The sequence below is a fragment of the Hibiscus syriacus genome, unplaced genomic scaffold (genome assembly GCF_006381635.1).
Source record: "Hibiscus syriacus cultivar Baekdansim isolate YM2019G1 unplaced genomic scaffold, ASM638163v2 tig00112498_pilon, whole genome shotgun sequence".
Taxonomy (NCBI): Eukaryota; Viridiplantae; Streptophyta; class Magnoliopsida; order Malvales; family Malvaceae; genus Hibiscus; species Hibiscus syriacus.
The window spans coordinates 1,450,355-1,469,166 of NW_024063347.1; the positions used below are offsets into that span (position 1 = coordinate 1,450,355).

The following is an 18,812-nucleotide window of genomic DNA, read 5'->3' on the forward strand; positions in this document are numbered from 1 at the left end:
AAATAAAATTGACGATGACTATTATTTATAATATATTTATACCCATATATATATATTATATATATAATGTACATCTAAGTAATAAAATAACACATAAATAATATTATTAATTAAAATAGTATCATTTTTAATAAATATGTCACATGAGAAATGCTTTATAAAAGACATTTTATGCACATCTTTACTAATGTAACGATTTTTCCGATGGTCTCTCTTATATTGACGTCATTTATGACTAAAATAAAATAAATAAGAATAATGGGTTAAACGCTTAAAATATATACGATTTAAAAAAAAAAAATAAAAGGTGGTATGTGTGTGGTGGACTCAATTAGCACAAAAACGAGCCAAACATACAATAATGTTTAATAGTGAATTTAAAAATATTTTTCAGCGTGAACACGTGTATATTAACAATATAATTTTTTTAATATGGTGAGTACAAATAAAATTTTAAGGTGAACACTATAAGTAAAATAAATAACTAATCGAAGAACATTCAAATTTTAAAGTGAACACATGATTATAATTAAAATATTGTATCTTATTTTAATAAATTAATATAAAAGAGGTAGTATTCCAAGAAATTAGTCGTACATCTATAGGTAAACTTGGGGATATATTATGAACCAAAAAAAATGGACAATGAACAAATATTTAGTGAAATATGGTGAATATTACAATAATCGATAAAGTCGTTTACAGTTGGAGATAAATTATTTATTTTTTCTTACAATTTTATGATTAAATTATAAAGAAATGAAAGTATATGATTAAAACAAAAATTTTAGAAATTGTTCCTTTAAATGAAACGTAAAGTTTAACGAATTAATTTTAGTGTTTGAATTACAATTATATTGTAAAATTTTGAAATAAAAATAAAAATTATATCTATGAAAACAAATTTTATAGAAAATCTAAAATTGTGCGTTTAATTTAGTATAAAAGATAATATTTGTTCAACCTTCTCCAATTTGCTTTAGAGGATAGCATGACTCCTTTTGCTTTACAGGCGTGATTGGCGGTAGAAAAACATGAAGAACTTAAAGCTAATGCACAACGCTTTGCTCGCTCTTTGCTCAACCTTCTCCAAATCCCCGCCCATGCCGCGAATACAATCAATGTCGTCCTCTCTACACCAATAAAACCTCGCCATATCACTACCCTCACTCCACCCATTTACCAAAACACCCTTCATCTTCATCATATATACTACTGTTCTTAACGCGGCTTACCCGGATTCAATTTCACTTTTCCCAAACTTTTTGGTTAATTTACTTATATCACTCCACTTTATCATTCACTGTCTCTTTACCCCCCCCCTTTCTTCTTGAATTTAATCTCCGGTTACTCCCATCACATTCTCAAGAAACAAACCCAGAAAAAATGGCGAAAATATTGTTGTTCATTGCGCTGTGTGTGATTCCATCTCTGGTTAGTTCTACACGCATGGTGAAGAGCCCATTGGTGGTTCAAGGTCAAGTTTACTGTGACTATTGCCGTGCGGGGTTTGAAACACCCAAGACTAGAAACATGGCCGGTCGGTACCTTCCTTTTGTCTTTTCTTTTATTCTTTTTCCATGTTTCCCTATATCTGGTTTTGTGTGTTTTGTCGGTGGCATTGATAGATCTGTGAGGTGTTTTTGGGGATTTGTTGCATTTAGTTCTGGGATTTTGGGGGTACTGATGATGTGGTTTGTAGGTGCCAAGGTTAAGGTGGTGTGTTCCGACAGGAAGACGGGTGAAGTTGTGTACGAGAGGGAAGGATACACGGACTCAACCGGGCAATACAAGATCAGTGTGTCGGAGGATCATTTAGATGAGGTTTGTGATGCTGTTCTTGTGAAGAGCTCACAGCCCGGGTGTGGTGAAATGACACCGGGACGTGAACGTGCTCGAGTGATATTGACCAACTTCAATGGCATCGCATCCAACACTCGTTTCGCCAACGCTATGGGCTTCATGGCCGACGAGGCTGAAGCTGGTTGTGCTGAGGTTATGAAGCTGTTCCAGGAGGAAGATAACTAAAACTTTTGGGACTACGAGTTGTAATTTAGTGGTTGCCATATGAATATGATGTCTGCTATGTGTTATTATTTAAGTGTTACTTTGTTTCCGCTGTATTGAGGACTTATTAATTTGTTTTCCTTGAATTCTATTGAAATTCTAATATAAATTTTCCTATCTGTTCTATCTCAAGAGTATTTAGATTCTATTTATTTTTCAAAGTATTGTATTCACCTATACAATACAACACATGGTTTTGCTTGGTTTAATATAAAAATAAGTTATCAAATTATACTTAAAAGTTAATTTTTATTGTCTAAAAAATATTTTCGTTAAAAAATTCTCCATTACACTTTCGTTTCACATTTATATATTAATTATTATTCTTTTATTTTTAATTTTTTTTTATAAAATCCCTCACCACGTCATTTCTTCCCCCTTGCTTTCTCTTCCTCCCATCTCCTCACCTCAGATGGTGAAGGGTCACCACCAACTGAGTTTTGTTTGCAACAGTACAAAAAACTCAATGATGATGATCATAACGTACAAACAACAAGAGCAGTTTGAATCGTCAAAAAACAACAAAGTTAAACCTTAAATTTTAACGACCCTTCGCGATGTTTTCGACTACGATAGACACAATTTCACGATAAGTAGGAGACTGGATTTTAGTCACGGAAACGACTCTGATGGTATCAACGGTGACGGCCATGAACCGACAATAACTAATCAACAGTAGATGAAACAAATAATATGGGTTTTTTTATATATATATTTTTTAAAAAAAGTTGGAATTTTTTTAATAAAAAAAAACTATAATATCATGTTTTTTTTAAAAAAAAATTATATGTATGATAAGTGTTAAAATACGATCAAATTTAATGACAGTTATTATTCAAACACTTAAAATATAATATTGAAAACGTTAAACCTCTATTTTTAACGAAAAATTATTTAAACACCTCAAGTTGTACATATGTTTTAATGGCATCTTTGTTCTTTTTAACTCTTAAATTGTGAAATTCCTGTAACCGCCCTAGAATCTCGCTATCCTCTCCTTTTGAGCATTGAGATGCTAGCTTATATAACTTTTGAGGCGAAAAACAGGGAAGTCATTGGCTTTTTGTAAAGCTCTATACTTGGTTGAGTCCCAAATATGGGCATATTGCTGGTTAGAGTTGACAAAAAAAGTGTAATTTTTTGAAAATCTATCGAAAAATCAGAGTATTTTGAAAATCTATTTTTATTCACAATTTTAAAAAAAATACAACAAATAAACAGAAACATCTGGATTTTCTTTTTCTTTTTTTTTAACACCAAAGCTTTAGAACATGTATGTACCAAATCATTTAACTTGAAAATTCCTATGCTATAATATTTTCCTTCAATTCACTACTCCTTCCATCTCTATGAAAAATTATGGAAAGTCATTTTTCTACCACCCAAAAAAATGAATATTCAGTTAACTGACCCATACCTTGTGCACATAAAAATTTGTCACTTCATCTTGTTCAACCCGAGCTGCTTTTCAACCATGCTGGCTGTTCTGCGCAAACACCCAATGGAGAGCAGACCGAGAGATTTTTGCAAACATTTGTGAAGTCAATGAATGTAATAAGGAAAGCATCTTTCGAGTGAGAGTCACATGTTATGTTGAGAGATACAGAGCCAACGGGGCAAAAAGAACTAGGATGACTCCCCAACTGTATCAGACTTCCATCCAAGTAACGCCAGAATTTCTATCAGTTGTCAAGCTAAGTAATCTTGATTAGGTAGAAGCGTCCTCAATGTCAGCAATCAATTCCTGGATAAGACATGGTAAATGATTATATGTAAAACATATATAAAGATCACAGATGAATTTTTTGATCAAATTGCTTTGTCCAGAGCTTTGGCTTCAAGTGTTTCTTACCTTTGAAGGTTATAGGTGGATCTAGGGTATGAGTTTGGAAGCTCGTTGGTGCCCCTAGCAAATATCCAGAGCTAATGCACTTGATCCTTCATGGAACCAAGAGATATTCACGTACTTCAATCACAAGGAATGGAAAGTGCTGCTCCCATGCTATTCACTGTGCACAAATAATTTTTTAGGCAAATCAATGGCTAAGAATCTTTTCTCCCCATAGCACCAGCAGCAGAATACCGCTTCTGTATACCATATTGCCAGGCATTTCTAGATCTATCTCCTGGCTGATCAAAGTTTTCCAAGAGCGGTTCCATAGGTGGCTTAAATGACCGATAATTCCCATTCCTATAAATTGACTCGTCTGCACTTTCTAGTGGTGTTCCCGACCTGGAGTCCATGTGCATATCTAATGATCGATATCTCGGTCCAGAAAGCCTTGAACTCCTAGTGTTAGAAGCCTTACCCTGTGATGGAGGGTAACCAAATCCCCTTGGCCTGGGAAAATCTTCCGAGACCAAGTCTTTTTGGAAGTCCTTGGGGAGAGAATCCATGTCCACATAACAATTCCTAGCTTTGGCATCAGCAATTAAAGCTGCCCAGTCATTGGATTGCATCAGAGCTTTGGCATTACCGATCACCTGTTCAAACATCAATGTCAATTCCAGAAAATAAACACAACTTCAAGCAGTTAGGTGATGTTACAAGCTATAAAGTAGTCATATCATAGAATAATAAAAGAGAGAATTCATACCAATAAAGACCTTCTGGCACGAGTAAGAGCAACATTCATTCGCCGAATGTCTGCTACAAAGCCCACCCCATGACTTGAGGCACGGACACAAGACATAATTATAACATCACGTTCCTGGCCCTGGAAAGCATCCACGGTATTGATATATAGATCATTTCCTTCCTCTGAATTTATAACACTTTCAAACTCACGTTGTAGGCATTTTAGTTGCAGTTTGTATGGTGTGATTATTCCCACAGTGATTTTTGGCACACCCAAAGATTTTATAGTTCTCTGTAGATGTTCATACAAGCGCAAACAAAATGCTGCTTCATGCACATTCTGAAATGATGCAGATCCACCTCTATGAGACTCGCGGCCATGGGTAACATCATAGAACAGATAAGGTTTAAGTAAAGGAGCCTTGTAGTAAACCTCATCAGGTATGTTGGCAACACTTTCACTATCGGTAAGACGTCCTTGGTAAAAGTACCTAGAAGGAAAATCCCTAATTTGAGGATGCATCCTATATTGCACAGACAACAACATAGTTGGACATCCTGCTTGTTGGAACCTTTCGAAAAGGCTTCTACTGTATAAGAGGGTCCCAGCAGCCTTGCTGATGACTGTCGCTGGAAGCTGCTGGGGATCCCCAACAAGTACACATCTTGCTGCACCAAGAGAGAGGGGAGGAAGTACTGCAACTTCACTGGCTTGAGCAGCCTCGTCGATGACAACCATATCAAAACCATGGCTAAGACGAGAGAACAACTTGCGACCACTACTCGAGACGGTGGTGAAAACAATCTCAGCCTCATTGGCAAAACTCGCCTCAAGGTTAGCACGGGCTTCCTCTAAGTTGAAGTTACTGCCAACACGGAACCTGCATTCTACAATGAGAAGGCGAGAAATCTCGACTAGAACCTTATCTCTGGTTTCCACAACTGCAGACAGGTTCTGCAACAATGCATCCCTATGCTGGTCCCGAGTAACAAGAATGTCAGGGTCAACTCCAACAGATCCTTGGGACCGAATAGCAGCAGCTGCAGCAAAAAGTTCCCGTTGAAGAGTAGCTATCTGCTGAGATAACATAGCTTCATGAGCCTTTAAAGAGCGCACATGTTGTAAAATTTCATCATGATTCTTGAGCAGAAGCTGTTCGGTCCTCCGCTCAACAGAAACTGCCTGGGCAGCCTGTGTTTGAGAGTCTACCCCAACTCGGGCCACATCAGGATGGTAAACTTTCATCTCACCATCAATAAATCCTCGACCAAGAACACGTGCAAGAAGTTCATCAGTTGCAGCATTAGAAGGAGCACAAACTAACATCCTGGGCTTAGGACAGAGTTTTGGAAGGCTTCGGAAAAGATTTTGGTCCATGTTCTGAAGGACTTCATCAATTGATCCCATTGCAACATTGTCAGGATTGCTTTCATTACCTTGCTTATAGCTCTCAGGTGCTAATTTCTTAAGCAAAGATGTATAATAGTGTTGATATTGAACCAGATGGATAACATTTAGCATCCCCCAGACTGTATGCGTCTTACCTGTTCCAGGAGGCCCTTGAACAAGTGTAAAAGGCCATGGTTCTTGCTTCCTTGTCACCCCACTATTTGTTCCAGCAGCTGTATGCGTAGCAGCCCACTGGATTGCTGCAAGCTGAGGACCATTAAATGTCCTATGTAAATAATCAACAAAATTTGGGGTGAAACATTCAGGCATAGCAGGAGTTTGCTGCTCATATTTTGGAAAGTGATCTGGACTTGGTTTAAGGATGGCAGTTTGCATCTGTGCCCAAGAGAAATTTTGTTAAACCTAGTAAGATGCATCTAGCCACATAAATCTTTAAAAATGATAATAATAAATACATACCTGGGAATTAAAACGACAAAATGCATGCAATGCCACATACTCTCGTTGGCTGGTAGCAAGAGATCCAAGAACAGTTAGATACCAAATTGCCCTGGGTTGAAGTTTCCGCAGAATGTGATCATCATCAACCTTGCTATAAACATTAATATGTTGTTTCAATATTAAAAGAAAAAAAGGGAGAAAATTCATGCTTGTAAGAATTTGGCTAAGCTTTTGCAATAATCAACAGTAGCACAAAAGCTGAAGGAAACAAACCACACAATATCAAAATAAGTAACATTTCTCTAATTACCAGCTTGAATCATAGGAATCCCCAACATAGAAGTGAAGGATCGCTCCAAGAGGATCACGAGTATCAATGGGTCTGTGGCGCCTAACATTACCAACCACACGACCAGTAACCTCAGCCCCTTCATCTTCTATTGAAGAGGTGTTGTTCCACATGTTTCTAACTGCTTGATATAAGAAATAAACATTGTAAAATATACATTACTTTTTAATTATTCCAAAATAAATCTGAAAAGCAGTCTTATTCCAATATCATACCAGAACCAGGACTTGGGGCTGATAAAACTGCAACATCACCCTCCTTAAATACCCACTTGCACGCATTGACTGGAAGAACAATCACATCATACCATCCTAAACCAACAGAATAAAATTTCTGCCAATTAATAAAACTAGTAGGAAGATATGTTACTAACGTAAAAATAACGACAACATTTCTAATCTGGAGCCAGAAAAGGTATCCAAATTAAAAGTCGAGGCTGCAATTGTAAAAACTTATAAATCCCCCCTACAGTAACTACTTTATCACTAAGGCAAAATGTTACAAAGCTGTAGACTAAGACGAGTTATAAGGCACTGTTACCTCTTTCTCGCCTTTCAATGCTTTTGATACGGACCATTAAATGTGCATCCTTCAAAGCTGTTTCAGCCAACTCTTCCCATGTACTGTACAGCTGTGCATGACATTCCTCAAAAAGCAATGGCTCAAATACTCTGACGTATTCTTCTACAGACTCAAACTGCCCGGGAATACACTGGAGTTCACTATTTTCTGATGCATTAAGTGATAAAATTCATTGTCATATACAATATTATATTAACACATAATATAGAAGTGATTAACTGCAATTTAGAAGTTGCCAAGCCAAAAACACACAAAAAAGGAACTTCCATCAATTACCATGATGGAAGCAAAGATAGAAATAGTCGTGATCATATATTTTACTTTACATTAATTAAATACACCTTCTTTCACTCTAATGAGTATCAATGACTTCAGAATTTGTTCACATTATTAGGGCTCAATTTAATATTCTGAGGCTTAGCACATAATAGAAAAAATAAGAAAATTTACCCAAGAAATCTCCTATAACATGCAAGTGCCTAACAAAGAGATTCCATTAAACAAATAATTACACTTTAAGTTGGGATAAATTTGAGGAAACTACTAACTCCAAAAACATGTCAAATGAATAACTTCTACAATAGAATTTTTCATAAATAACCAGATCGTGAGAACTACTGCTAATAGATATTGCAAATAAAGGCAACGGTAAAAAGTCAGCTTTTAGAATAAAAAATATACATCTCAGAATTTCCATTTCCTCTTTTCATTACCATTCTCACAGGGTGATAAGTTGGAGCATTGGTGACTGAGATGAGAAAAGTAACAATAAAAATTTAAAAAGAAAAAATAACTGTAAAGCAACAGAAGGGAAAAAAGAATAAGAATATCTAGAACCAGGAAGTCTAGTAGTAGTCAACAGCCATCCGTAAATCTAAACAAACACACATTAACACATATATTGTTACCTGGATGATGCCAAAACTTTTCGTTGGTCGCCTCTCGTATGAACCGTTCTACAGATGTGTCTTGATATGAGGTAGTAGTAGCAGTTATCTTTTTAGAAGGAAGATGTTTCTTGTTTACCATCTTTGTGTCCATGGTGCTTTGGCTGATTGAAATTGCATTCCTATTAGGAAACTGTAAATTCTTAGGCTGCCTTGAATCCATAGGTTGTTTCCATGGACTCTGTCTGGGAACGGTTGTAAAATGAGCCTCTGAAAGATCAGAGCCACTATTTAACCTACGAGGCCTGGAAAGTAGTCCATAATTCATATTACCATTACATTCAAATTTACGATCACTTGACTCCACTGCAGGATTGCTTCCTTCATTACATGGTACATCAACTTGCTTCTGACCCTCATTTATTGACTGATTTTGCTTCTCTTCGACTTGTTCACCAGTATAAAATTCTTTCACAGAGCGAGTAATAACTGGCACTGGCAAATTTTGCTTTCTTGGAGTAGAAGTTTTTATAGGGCCAGCATGTTTGACATCTTCCAAATTAAGAAACATTGTCTTCCTATTCCGTTTCTTGCCCAGCATTGCTTCTTTCTGTTCATCTATATTCCTCTTTCCTCGATTATTCGCACACCTAAGTGCATGGCTAGCTTCAATACCTTTAACTTCTCTTTGTTTTGGCACCAAGCCAGGTTCTTCCAGATCATCAATGGGTATATCACCTTTACTACAGCCTTCTGAATTTCGGCTACCATTGCCCTTCTGATCATTCAGACATTGGTCCAATGGAGAATGGTTGGTTTCAGTGGCACTAACACTTTGAATAATCATGCCTGAAGCACTAGAGTTTACACCTTGCTCTTGTGAAGTTTTAACCTTTCCATGTACACAACTATTACCAACATCAGCAGAATCCTCAGCAGCGTTAGACCACTCACCTTCTTCTCTTTCTGCAGCCAGAGCATTTGCAGAACCTGAAACAGATGAAGCTGGTACATGTGCTTTTGTCTCCCTAATGTAATTTGACGTTGAAGAAGATGATGCCAAATTTGAATTCTGATCTTCGGCTCTCTCAAGTTTAACTCCTACTTCAGTAAAAGGAGAAGCTTTAGGCTGAATAAAAGGTTGAAAATCTGAGCCAGATGACAAATGTGGGAACCTATGGCTATTTTCTATTTGCTGAGAACCTGCTGATGTCACAGACAAGTCACAAGTAGGGGCATTAGGAGATGGAAACACCTTCTGTAGCTGGAAACAGGCAGCAAGATCACTCTCCTCACCGTCTTCAGCCGGGGATTCATTAAGATCAAATAATGGTCTTCCACGGGAGCCCATTTCATGTATAAATGTATAAAATCTATATAATCACTCCAGCAAGATCTAACCGGGTCTAATTGCTTTTTGTTCCAGCAAAAAATGCACATAAAACACAAATCTGTACATATAAATAAAAAATCACCAGCTTTAACAAAAACCAGTTAAGCAATAAAAGTTCGCACAATTGGTAAGAAACAAAGAAATGCACTTGCTAAATACCTCCTGTCAAGAAACAAAAACCAATAACAACTAGCTTGACTGCCAAATTGACACATCCACATATACACAATCAATTTCATTGATCAATAAACAGTTTCAAAAGTAAAGCATAACAAATCTAGGATTGTCGCCTGTCCATGTACCGAACAATATGCATCAAAATCATTCAAAACAATGCCAAACAAACACCCAAACGTTAACAATCTTAATAATAGTTTAAACTAATTAATCCCCCAATCAGCGCCAGATCAAAGCCTAGGGTTTTGAACAAGAATAAAATCTAAACACTTAGCCCCATTGGCATTCACCTTCTTCGATAAACTTAAAACTAATTCCATTGAAACAATCAAGCAACAATGCCTTAACCCAAAGGTCAAACCCTCTGTCCTTCGATTCAACAATGCCCAATTTCATCCCTCCAGCATTGTTCCAAGTTCCAATATATAAATCCAAAGTGAAACTTACAAAAACAACCAAAACATTCAATTGAGAGAGAGAGAGAGAGAGAATTTCCATTTTATTTAATTATTTTATTGTCGATTTCTTATTTTTGGTTTACCTCTTCAGAAGTGCAGGGAAAGTACCAAGCGGGAAAAGGAGAGAAATTAGGTTATAAAATAAGAGAGGAAATAAGGGGATTCTCCGCTGGAAATATAGAAATAGAATGCAAGTTGTGAAGAGGGAGGAACGGATTTATATAGGAAATAACGATCCCATCTTACTGGCCGGGTTTTTCTCCGTTTAATTATTTCCACGTCATCTTTTTCCAATGAAAAATAAATCTTTAATGTATAGTTTGACCCTAAAATATATACTTTCTCTCACTTTAATACCTAAATTATACTTTAAGTTACATATTTTAGTCTAATTTTTATTTTTTAACGTCAATAAAATAATCAGTGGCATATATCACCAAGGAGAAAATGCTATGTGTCAATATTTAAGTTAAAATTAAATTTAAAAGAAAAACATTTAATTAAATAAAATATATTTATAAATTCTATTTTTATATATATTTTTGTTTAATCTCTTGTTTCTCACTATTCTTCTATTCTCATCGCATCATTACCGGTTTATAGAAACGGTGATGAAATTTTAATACTATTCTAAAATAAAGTAGATTAATTCTTAATCGTAAATTTAAATCGGGCTTTAATCTTATTGAGCTGAAATTTTTAATCAATTTTTTTTCTTTTTACCAAAGTGTTAAGCATTTATGATCTATAATATTTAACAAAATATATAACGAAAATATATAAAAGAATTATGAATGATATTATTAGTTTAAAGATTATAAACATACAAAAAATCATAGCATAATAATATTATAAACAAAAAATTTATATATTTGATTATGAAATAAATTTAGATTTTTGGTATCTTTATTTTGAAAAGAAAATGATCATCGGCTCCACGTCTTGAAACAAAAAAAAAATGCGGGGTTAGGATTTATTTTGCGAACAAAGCATTAGGGTGGAGATCATGCTAGGGTAAGATCTATTAAACCATGTATGGGTAGTCAACATATTATGGTAGATTTTATTCATTGATTATTGTTATTACTATTTTGTTGATTATCTTATGTGTACTAACCCATTATTGTTTGTGTTTATTCATTTCTTGCATTTGCATCTTAATGTCATCCAAAGGTGTTAATTCGCAAGTGATTAACTAAATAGAAGGTTGTTAATAATGGGATAAGGAATTCAAAGATGTTTTAATAATCCATGAAGAAAGATAACCGATGAATAAAGAAACTAAAACCAACTAAAGATCCTTTTTTAAAGGCACTCAGACCAATATGCTCTCCTAAGAGATAGATTTCGGCTAGATCAAGAACAAGAAGACTCTTCACGAAGACATGAAGATCTTTATTCATTGGAAATCTCATTGAAGTTAAAATCTCAAGATTCGGTAATAGACAAATTAAGAAGATGACCTAAACCTCGCCAAATACGAAAGAGGACTCAACATGATACAACAATGACTTTGAGCGCAACACCAGAAAATAATTCGAAGAAACAAAGACAAATTCGTTATTGACTACCTAGTGTAATGAAACCTTGTTTTCTAAATGAAGGTTGTTCTATGGTGGTCACTTTTGGAATTAACACCTTTTGCATTTGCATTTGCATTTGCATTTTGCATTTGCATTTGCATTTTGCATTGTATTTGTTTAAGCATTGTTACATGCATTCTGTAACACCCCCAACTCATATCCGACTCGAATACGAGTCTGAAGTGTCACATTGACTTTTCATTAAAACAAAATACTTTAATTTACATAAAAGAGACCATTTAATACAAAATCTATCAGAGTATTCATAATTAACCACTTGTTACATGCCAACACTCTATACATAACCAAATACCTACTTTGTCAATTACTTTTGATCTGATCTTCTAGTAATGATACTGTCTTTGCCACTTCTATTCTTGCTCTTCTCGTTTCTTGGTACCTACGTGTAAATCACTTACACGCTAAGTCATAGACTTAGTGAGGTATATAAAACATATAATAAAACCACAAACCATTTCATATAACATAATGCATACTTATACATATATCATTAATATACTTATCAGTACTCATATCATTATTACTAATTTCTTTCTATCATGTAAGCATATATTGAACCTTTCTATACTCACCATCGAGTATCCTTGTCATTTCACAACAAAGCATATATATAGTATCATAACAAGTTATTTATTATCTTTAAAGCCCTTGCATTAGCCCATGTATACATTTGAGAACTTAAGGTATGTGAGTATATTGAGGTTGTGCACTAATGCTGTCACCACAGCTCGTATCAATTCCCTCATGGGGCACCGAACCTTAGTTCAGTATTCGTCCCGAAAGACTAGTCCATAGATCCCGAAGAACCTAGGTAAACAGTCCATATGTTCCGAAGAACATAGGTAAACCCTCGACCCTTGGCATGCCAACTGTTAACTTCCTAAAAAGGCTACTTTTAAAGCCTTTTTCACTTAAGTTATTGTTTGTTTAAAAGCCCATTTTAGTCATTTTAGGATCATGTAGTTGCATATAGTTGCATTTGTGGTGGTTGTGCTATTTTATTTCTTAATGGTGCTGTTTGTCTATGGTGTGCAGGGAATAGCAAGAAGAAGGATTCTTTGGGAAGTAATGTCGCGACATTACACGTTGCTAAAGCAGATTGAAATGCCTTGGCATTTCCGGCGCAGAAAAAGACAAAAAGATATTTTTGCATCAGGACAGCTGGCACTGGACAGCTGTCTCTGCACGTGAAGGATTGCTGTAACCGCCTGCCAGAGCTGCCAATGGACCACTGCCACTTGGAGGATAAGGTTCATGCATAACATGTGATTCTAGGGGTATGAGGGGTATTTTGCACCCAACAAACTCATCATTACCCCTAGATATTTTTTATTATATATGACACCTCATGGGAGAGAGAGATATACGGACAGAGAGCACACGCATAGAGTAGAAAAATCACATTTTTATTTTCTCTTTTCCTTTCTTCTTCCTTGGGATATTCCTCTATTGATAAAGCTCCAAGGAGTGGCAAGCTAGGCGTCGAAAGGAGCTAGCAAGCTAGGTGGTTCGTGGTGGCCGAGAGGAGACCTCCGGTGGCGCGTCGAAGGCTTCTTCTCACTTCCCTTTTTGCTGCTATTTTTATATTATTTTGTGGGTTGTTGGAACGAATATTTTCATGACTTTGTGTTTGGATATTCGAACCCCACCATGAACTAACTTATTTGGTGGGGTTGATTTAATGGTTGTTTAAACTTTATTTTTAATGGTATATTTAAGTTTATTTTGGTTCTTTATTTGCTTTGCTTATGAATGCTTCACCATCTAGGCTTGTAAGAGGCATGGAAATGTCCATCTCTTAGATGAAGGTTAGGTATTCGGAAGAATCCTAAACTAAAAATACTTGTAAGTATTCGGAAGAAACGCAAGATAAGATCCTCATAAGCAATGGGTTATGGTATTTTCAAGGGGCTTTGAACCGGCCTAGGAATATTATAACTTAATCCCTTAGATCTCGGAAGAGACTAGGTTAGGATTTCAACGACTAAAAAAGGTGTCTTTATCAATAGGGTAGGCTGTCCAACATCGTTGAGTGAGAGCAGATGCCTTGGCATCCTATTCTGTTAGGTTCTTTTGAACACCTTAGGAAAGCCCTGTCAAGTAAGTAAAGACAAGATAGCTTAAATATACTTGAGAAATAAGTTTAGCAACCTTAGACCAATCCTTACCATTCATTTCATTGGAAGCTTGTCACGTGAGGATTATTTTCTTCTTATTTTATTATTTATCTTTTATTTACTGTTTTTACCATTTTTCATTGCCTTGACATTTCACCATACTCAATATTAAACATCCATCATTGCCACTGCATTTCCATTTGCTACACCATCTCACTATCAATCCGCATCCACCAGCATACACATATCCATTGCCGTGACATTTGTATATATCAAGACTAACTATACTTAGATAATTTAGTGCGTTGCTTTGGTTAGACTTTCGTAATTTCACCCAATCCCTGTGGAGACGATACTCACTCATCATTATATTACTTGAGCGATTGTGTATACTTGCACATTATTTGCGTATATTTTATAGTACTCACAACACGCGAACAAGTTTTTGGCGCCATTGCCGGGGATTGGCAGCCTGAAGTTATTTAGTTTTGCCAGAGCATTTTATTTTGTTTTGCATTTTTATTTTTTTGTATAGTTTACTTTATATTTTTGTTTTATTTTTCAGGTTTATTTAGTGTATGCCTAGAAGAAATTCTGAAGAGCCTTTGGAACCAATAGAACCTGAGATTGAAAGACTCTTTAGAAGAAGAAGACGTGCTCAAGGAAATATGTATCAGATTGTAAACCAAGGCATTGGTCAAGATGACGGAAATCAGAATACCGCGGCATTAAACAATGTTGAACCTGCTATCAGGCCTCGTGTTATTCGAGATCATTTGAATCCGATGCTGGATGATCTGAATCCTGGGATTGTGGCACCCGAAATTCAAGCTGCACATTTCGAGCTGAAACCAGTCATGTTCAACATGTTGAATTCCATTGGGCAGTTTGGGGGTATGCCAACTGAAGATGCCATGCAGCACATTCGCAATTTTCTGGAAGTTTGTGATTCTTTCCGCCAAGAAGGAGTGCATGAGGATTTTATGAAATTAAAGCTTTTTCCGTATTCATTGCGTGACCGAGCAAGAGCTTGGTTGAGTGGCGTACCAGCCGGTTCGATGGAATCATGGGCCAATCTTTGCAAGAGTTTCTTATTGAGGTACAACCCACCAAACATGAATACGCAGCTAAGGAATGAAATATCATCTTTTCGCCAGGGCGACGACGAATCCATGTATGAGTGTTGGGATCGTTACAAGAGTTTGCTTCGAAAGTGTTCAAATCATGGTTTTCATGATTGGACTCAAGTAGTCATGTTCTATAATGGAGTCAATGCACCCACGAGGATGTTACTGGATGCCTCGGCAAATGGGACATTACTGGACAAATCACCTACGGAGGCGTTTGCTATCTTGGACAGAATTGCTAACAATGATTATCAATTTCCTTCCTCAAGACTTGGGAGTGGGAGGAGAGCACCTGGAGCATTCGAGTTAGAAGCCAAAGATTCGGTGTCCGTTCAACTCTCCGCTATTACTAATATGTTGAAGAACTTACAATGTTCCACTGATGTGAAGGAAGTGAAAACAACTAATCTGGCATGTCTGTTACGCCAAGACAATCATCACGAGAGCGAATGCCCAACCAACCATGAGTCCATCATCTTTGTTGGTAATTACAATCGAGGCAGCAACAATCCTTACTCAAACACTTATAATGCTGGATGGCGTCAGCATCCCAATTTCTCATGGGGAAATCAAGGAGCCCACAATGCTAATCAACCTACTAGGTAGCAGAATCACAATGAGCCTCAAAGTTACCAAAATGCTATGCCATGGCATAATGCTAACAAAGGAGCTTCATCTTCAGCGAGCATAAGTTCCTTAGAAGCTACAATTCAAGAATTCATATCTACTACGAAGATAATGTTGCAAGACCATTCTACTTCAATTAAGAATCAAGGAGCTTTACTTCATAGTCAAGGCGCCTTACTTCAAAGCCATAGCTCGTCTCTGAGAGCTTTGGAAGGTCAAGTTGGTCAGATTGCTACGGCATTGCAAGAGCGTCAGCAAGGATGTTTGCCAAGTGATACTGAAGTCACTAAAGGGCCTGGAAAAGAGTACTGCAATGTGTTAACTCTTAGGAGTGGAACACAAATCAATCGATAAGTCAAGGATAGTGGGCCACAACATGATGATTCTAATCCCACTACTGAAGCTGAATTACAAGATGATAGAGTTTCTGAGAAGGACAAGGAGGAGGATTCTGCCAAGGTACCAGATTCTGATGCCAAGGCAAAAGAAAATTCTATTTCTACAGCTAAGGAAGCTAGACCTCCCCCACCCTTCCCGTAAAGATTGAAGAAGCACAATGATGAAGTTCAGTTCAAGAAGTTCGTAGACATTCTTGATCAGCTCCATATCAATATACCTCTCTTGGAAGCTGTTGAACAGATGCTGATATATGCCAAATTTCTGAAGGACATCTGTACCAAGAAGAGGAAAGTAGAGACTATTGCCACGGCAACAGAATTTTGTTCTTCATTGAGTAAGTTGCCGCCAAAGAGAAATGATCCGGGCAGCTTCATTATTCCTTGTTCAATTGGAGCTAATTTCGTTGGAAAGGCTTTATGTGATCTTGGTTCAAGTGTCAACTTAAAGCCGAAATTGATATTCTTGAAGCTTGGCATAGGAGATGCAAGACCCACCTCAATTATTTTATAATTTACCGACAAATCCCATGTTAAACCTGAAGGGAGAGTCGAGGATGTTATAGTAAGGGTGGACAAGTTTGTGTTTCCAGTCGACTTCTTAATTCTGGACTGTGAAGTTGATGCCAAGGCACCAATCATTCTGGGAAGACCTTTCCTAGACACTGGACGTATCTTGATAGACTGTGAAAAATGTGAACTCACCATGAGAGTGGCTGATCAGTGTGTGACTGTCAATGTTTTTAGAACGCTCAAATATGTTGATGACACTGAAGAATGCCAAGGCATTTCTGAATTGAACTCAGTGATTGAAGAAGAGACTGAACATCTTTTCCAGAACAACTTCATTCAGCTAGCAGAAAATGAATATTGGGTGGATGATGAAAGCTTAGTGGAGTCCGACGACTTGCCAATTTTGGAGGAGCAATCTAGCTTAGTACAAGTTAGATCAGGTATGAATTTTGAACCTCTGAATTTTGATGATTTCATTTCTCCTAAGCCTTCATAAGACTTTGCCAGGGCATCTTAAATATGTTTACTTAGGTAGCGATGAGACTTTACCGGTGATTATTTCTGCTAACCTTACTACTAACCAAGAGCAAAGTTTGTTAAGTGTTTTGATGCAGCATAAGAAAACAATTGGTTGGACTATGCCCGATTTGAAAGGCATTAGTCCCATGATCTGCATGCACAAGATTATGCTAGAAGATTGCCACGGCAATTCAATTGAACCATAAAGAAGACTCAACCCGGTTATGAAGCAAGTGGTGATGAAAGAAATTCTGAAATGGCTTGATGCTGGAGTGATCTACCCTATCTCCAATAGCTCATGGGTGAGCCCTGTCCAATGTGTTCCGAAGAAAAGAGGCACGATGGTGGTTACGAATGAGGGTAATGAGCTATTACCCACTCGCACTGTGACCGGATGGAGGATATGTATGGACTATAGAAAACTCAACAAAGCTACGAAGAAGGACCACTTTCCTCTACCTTTCATCGACCAAATGTTGGATCGATTGGCCGGCAAAGCATTCTATTGCTTTTTGGATGGGTACTCGGGGTACAATCAAATTGCCATCGCACCAGAGGACCAGGAGAAGACTACATTTACTTGTCCTTATGGCACTTTTACCTTTAGGAGGATGCCTTTTGGACTCTGTAATGCCCCGGCAACGTTTCAGCGTTGTATGCAAGCTATATTTTCAGATATGGTTGAGGATTTTCTGGAGATCTTCATGGACAACTTTTCTGTTTGTGGGGACGATTTTGAACGATGTCTCGGCAATTTAGCTAAAGTTCTCAAGAGATGCGAAGAGGCTGAGTTGGTCTTAAATTGGGAAAAATGTCACTTCATGGTGACTGAAGGCATTGTATTAGGCAACAAAATTTCACACAAGGGTATTGAGGTAGACAAGGCGAAAATTGAAGTGATTGAAAAGTTGCCACCACCAACTTCGGTCAAGGGAATAAGAAGTTTTCTTGGACATGCTGGATTCTATAGAAGGTTTATCAAAGACTTCTCCAAGATTTCTAAACCCTTGTGCACATTGCTTCAACAAAACCAACCCTTTGTGTTTGACGAATTATGCCTCGTCGCATTTACTGAGCTGAAACGACAACTGATCTCGGCACCCATTGTAGTCCCTCCCGACTGGACATCACCATTTGAGCTGATGTGTGATGCAAGTAATTATGCCGTAGGAGCTGTTTTGGGGCAACGCCGAGGTAAAATCTTTCATGTTATTTATTACTCTAGCCGCACTTTAAATGAAGCACAATTGAACTACACCACCACTGAGAAAGAATTACTTACCGCAGTATTTGCTTTTGATAAATTTAGACCTTACATAATAGGCACTAAAGTTATTGTTCACACTGATCATTCGGCTATAAAATACTTAGTGAACAAAAAGGATGCCAAGCCTAGACTTATTAGGTGGATCTTACTTTTGCAAGAATTTGACTTAGAGGTGGTAGATAGAAAAGGAACTGAAAATCAAGTTGTTGATCACTTATCTAGGCTAGAGAACAATTCTGAATGCCATGACACTGTAGATATCCAAGAGGAATTTCCTGATGAGAAAATTTTATATGCCGC

General features: G+C 37.0%; 2 protein-coding genes across 3 annotated transcripts; one reads left to right on the top strand and one right to left on the bottom strand.

Moving 5' to 3' along the window:
- Nucleotides 1-1,305: 1,305 nt before the first annotated feature.
- LOC120180510 (major pollen allergen Lol p 11-like) lies at nucleotides 1,306-18,469 on the top strand. Its single transcript, XM_039185824.1, has 3 exons — nucleotides 1,306-1,540; nucleotides 1,703-2,032; nucleotides 18,453-18,469. Exons 1-2 carry the CDS (start codon nucleotides 1,387-1,389, stop codon nucleotides 2,026-2,028), a joined length of 480 nt encoding a protein of 159 aa, XP_039041755.1. The 5' UTR covers nucleotides 1,306-1,386; the 3' UTR covers nucleotides 2,029-2,032; nucleotides 18,453-18,469.
- LOC120180507 (uncharacterized ATP-dependent helicase C29A10.10c-like) lies at nucleotides 3,406-10,508 on the bottom strand. Of its 2 annotated transcripts, XM_039185821.1 has the most exons (9): nucleotides 10,427-10,508; nucleotides 8,337-9,766; nucleotides 7,387-7,575; nucleotides 7,062-7,157; nucleotides 6,808-6,970; nucleotides 6,516-6,648; nucleotides 4,665-6,431; nucleotides 3,920-4,551; nucleotides 3,406-3,811 (listed from the first exon to the last, which is right to left on the bottom strand). In XM_039185821.1, the coding sequence occupies exons 2-8, from the start codon at nucleotides 9,664-9,666 to the stop codon at nucleotides 4,111-4,113; spliced, it is 4,119 nt and encodes a 1,372-aa protein (XP_039041752.1). In that variant the 5' UTR covers nucleotides 9,667-9,766; nucleotides 10,427-10,508; the 3' UTR covers nucleotides 3,406-3,811; nucleotides 3,920-4,110. The 2 variants fall into 2 exon arrangements, with proteins under 2 accessions (XP_039041752.1, XP_039041753.1); XM_039185822.1 differs by lacking the exon at nucleotides 10,427-10,508 and having other exon boundaries at nucleotides 6,808-6,967; nucleotides 8,337-10,287.
- Nucleotides 18,470-18,812: the final 343 nt, after the last annotated feature.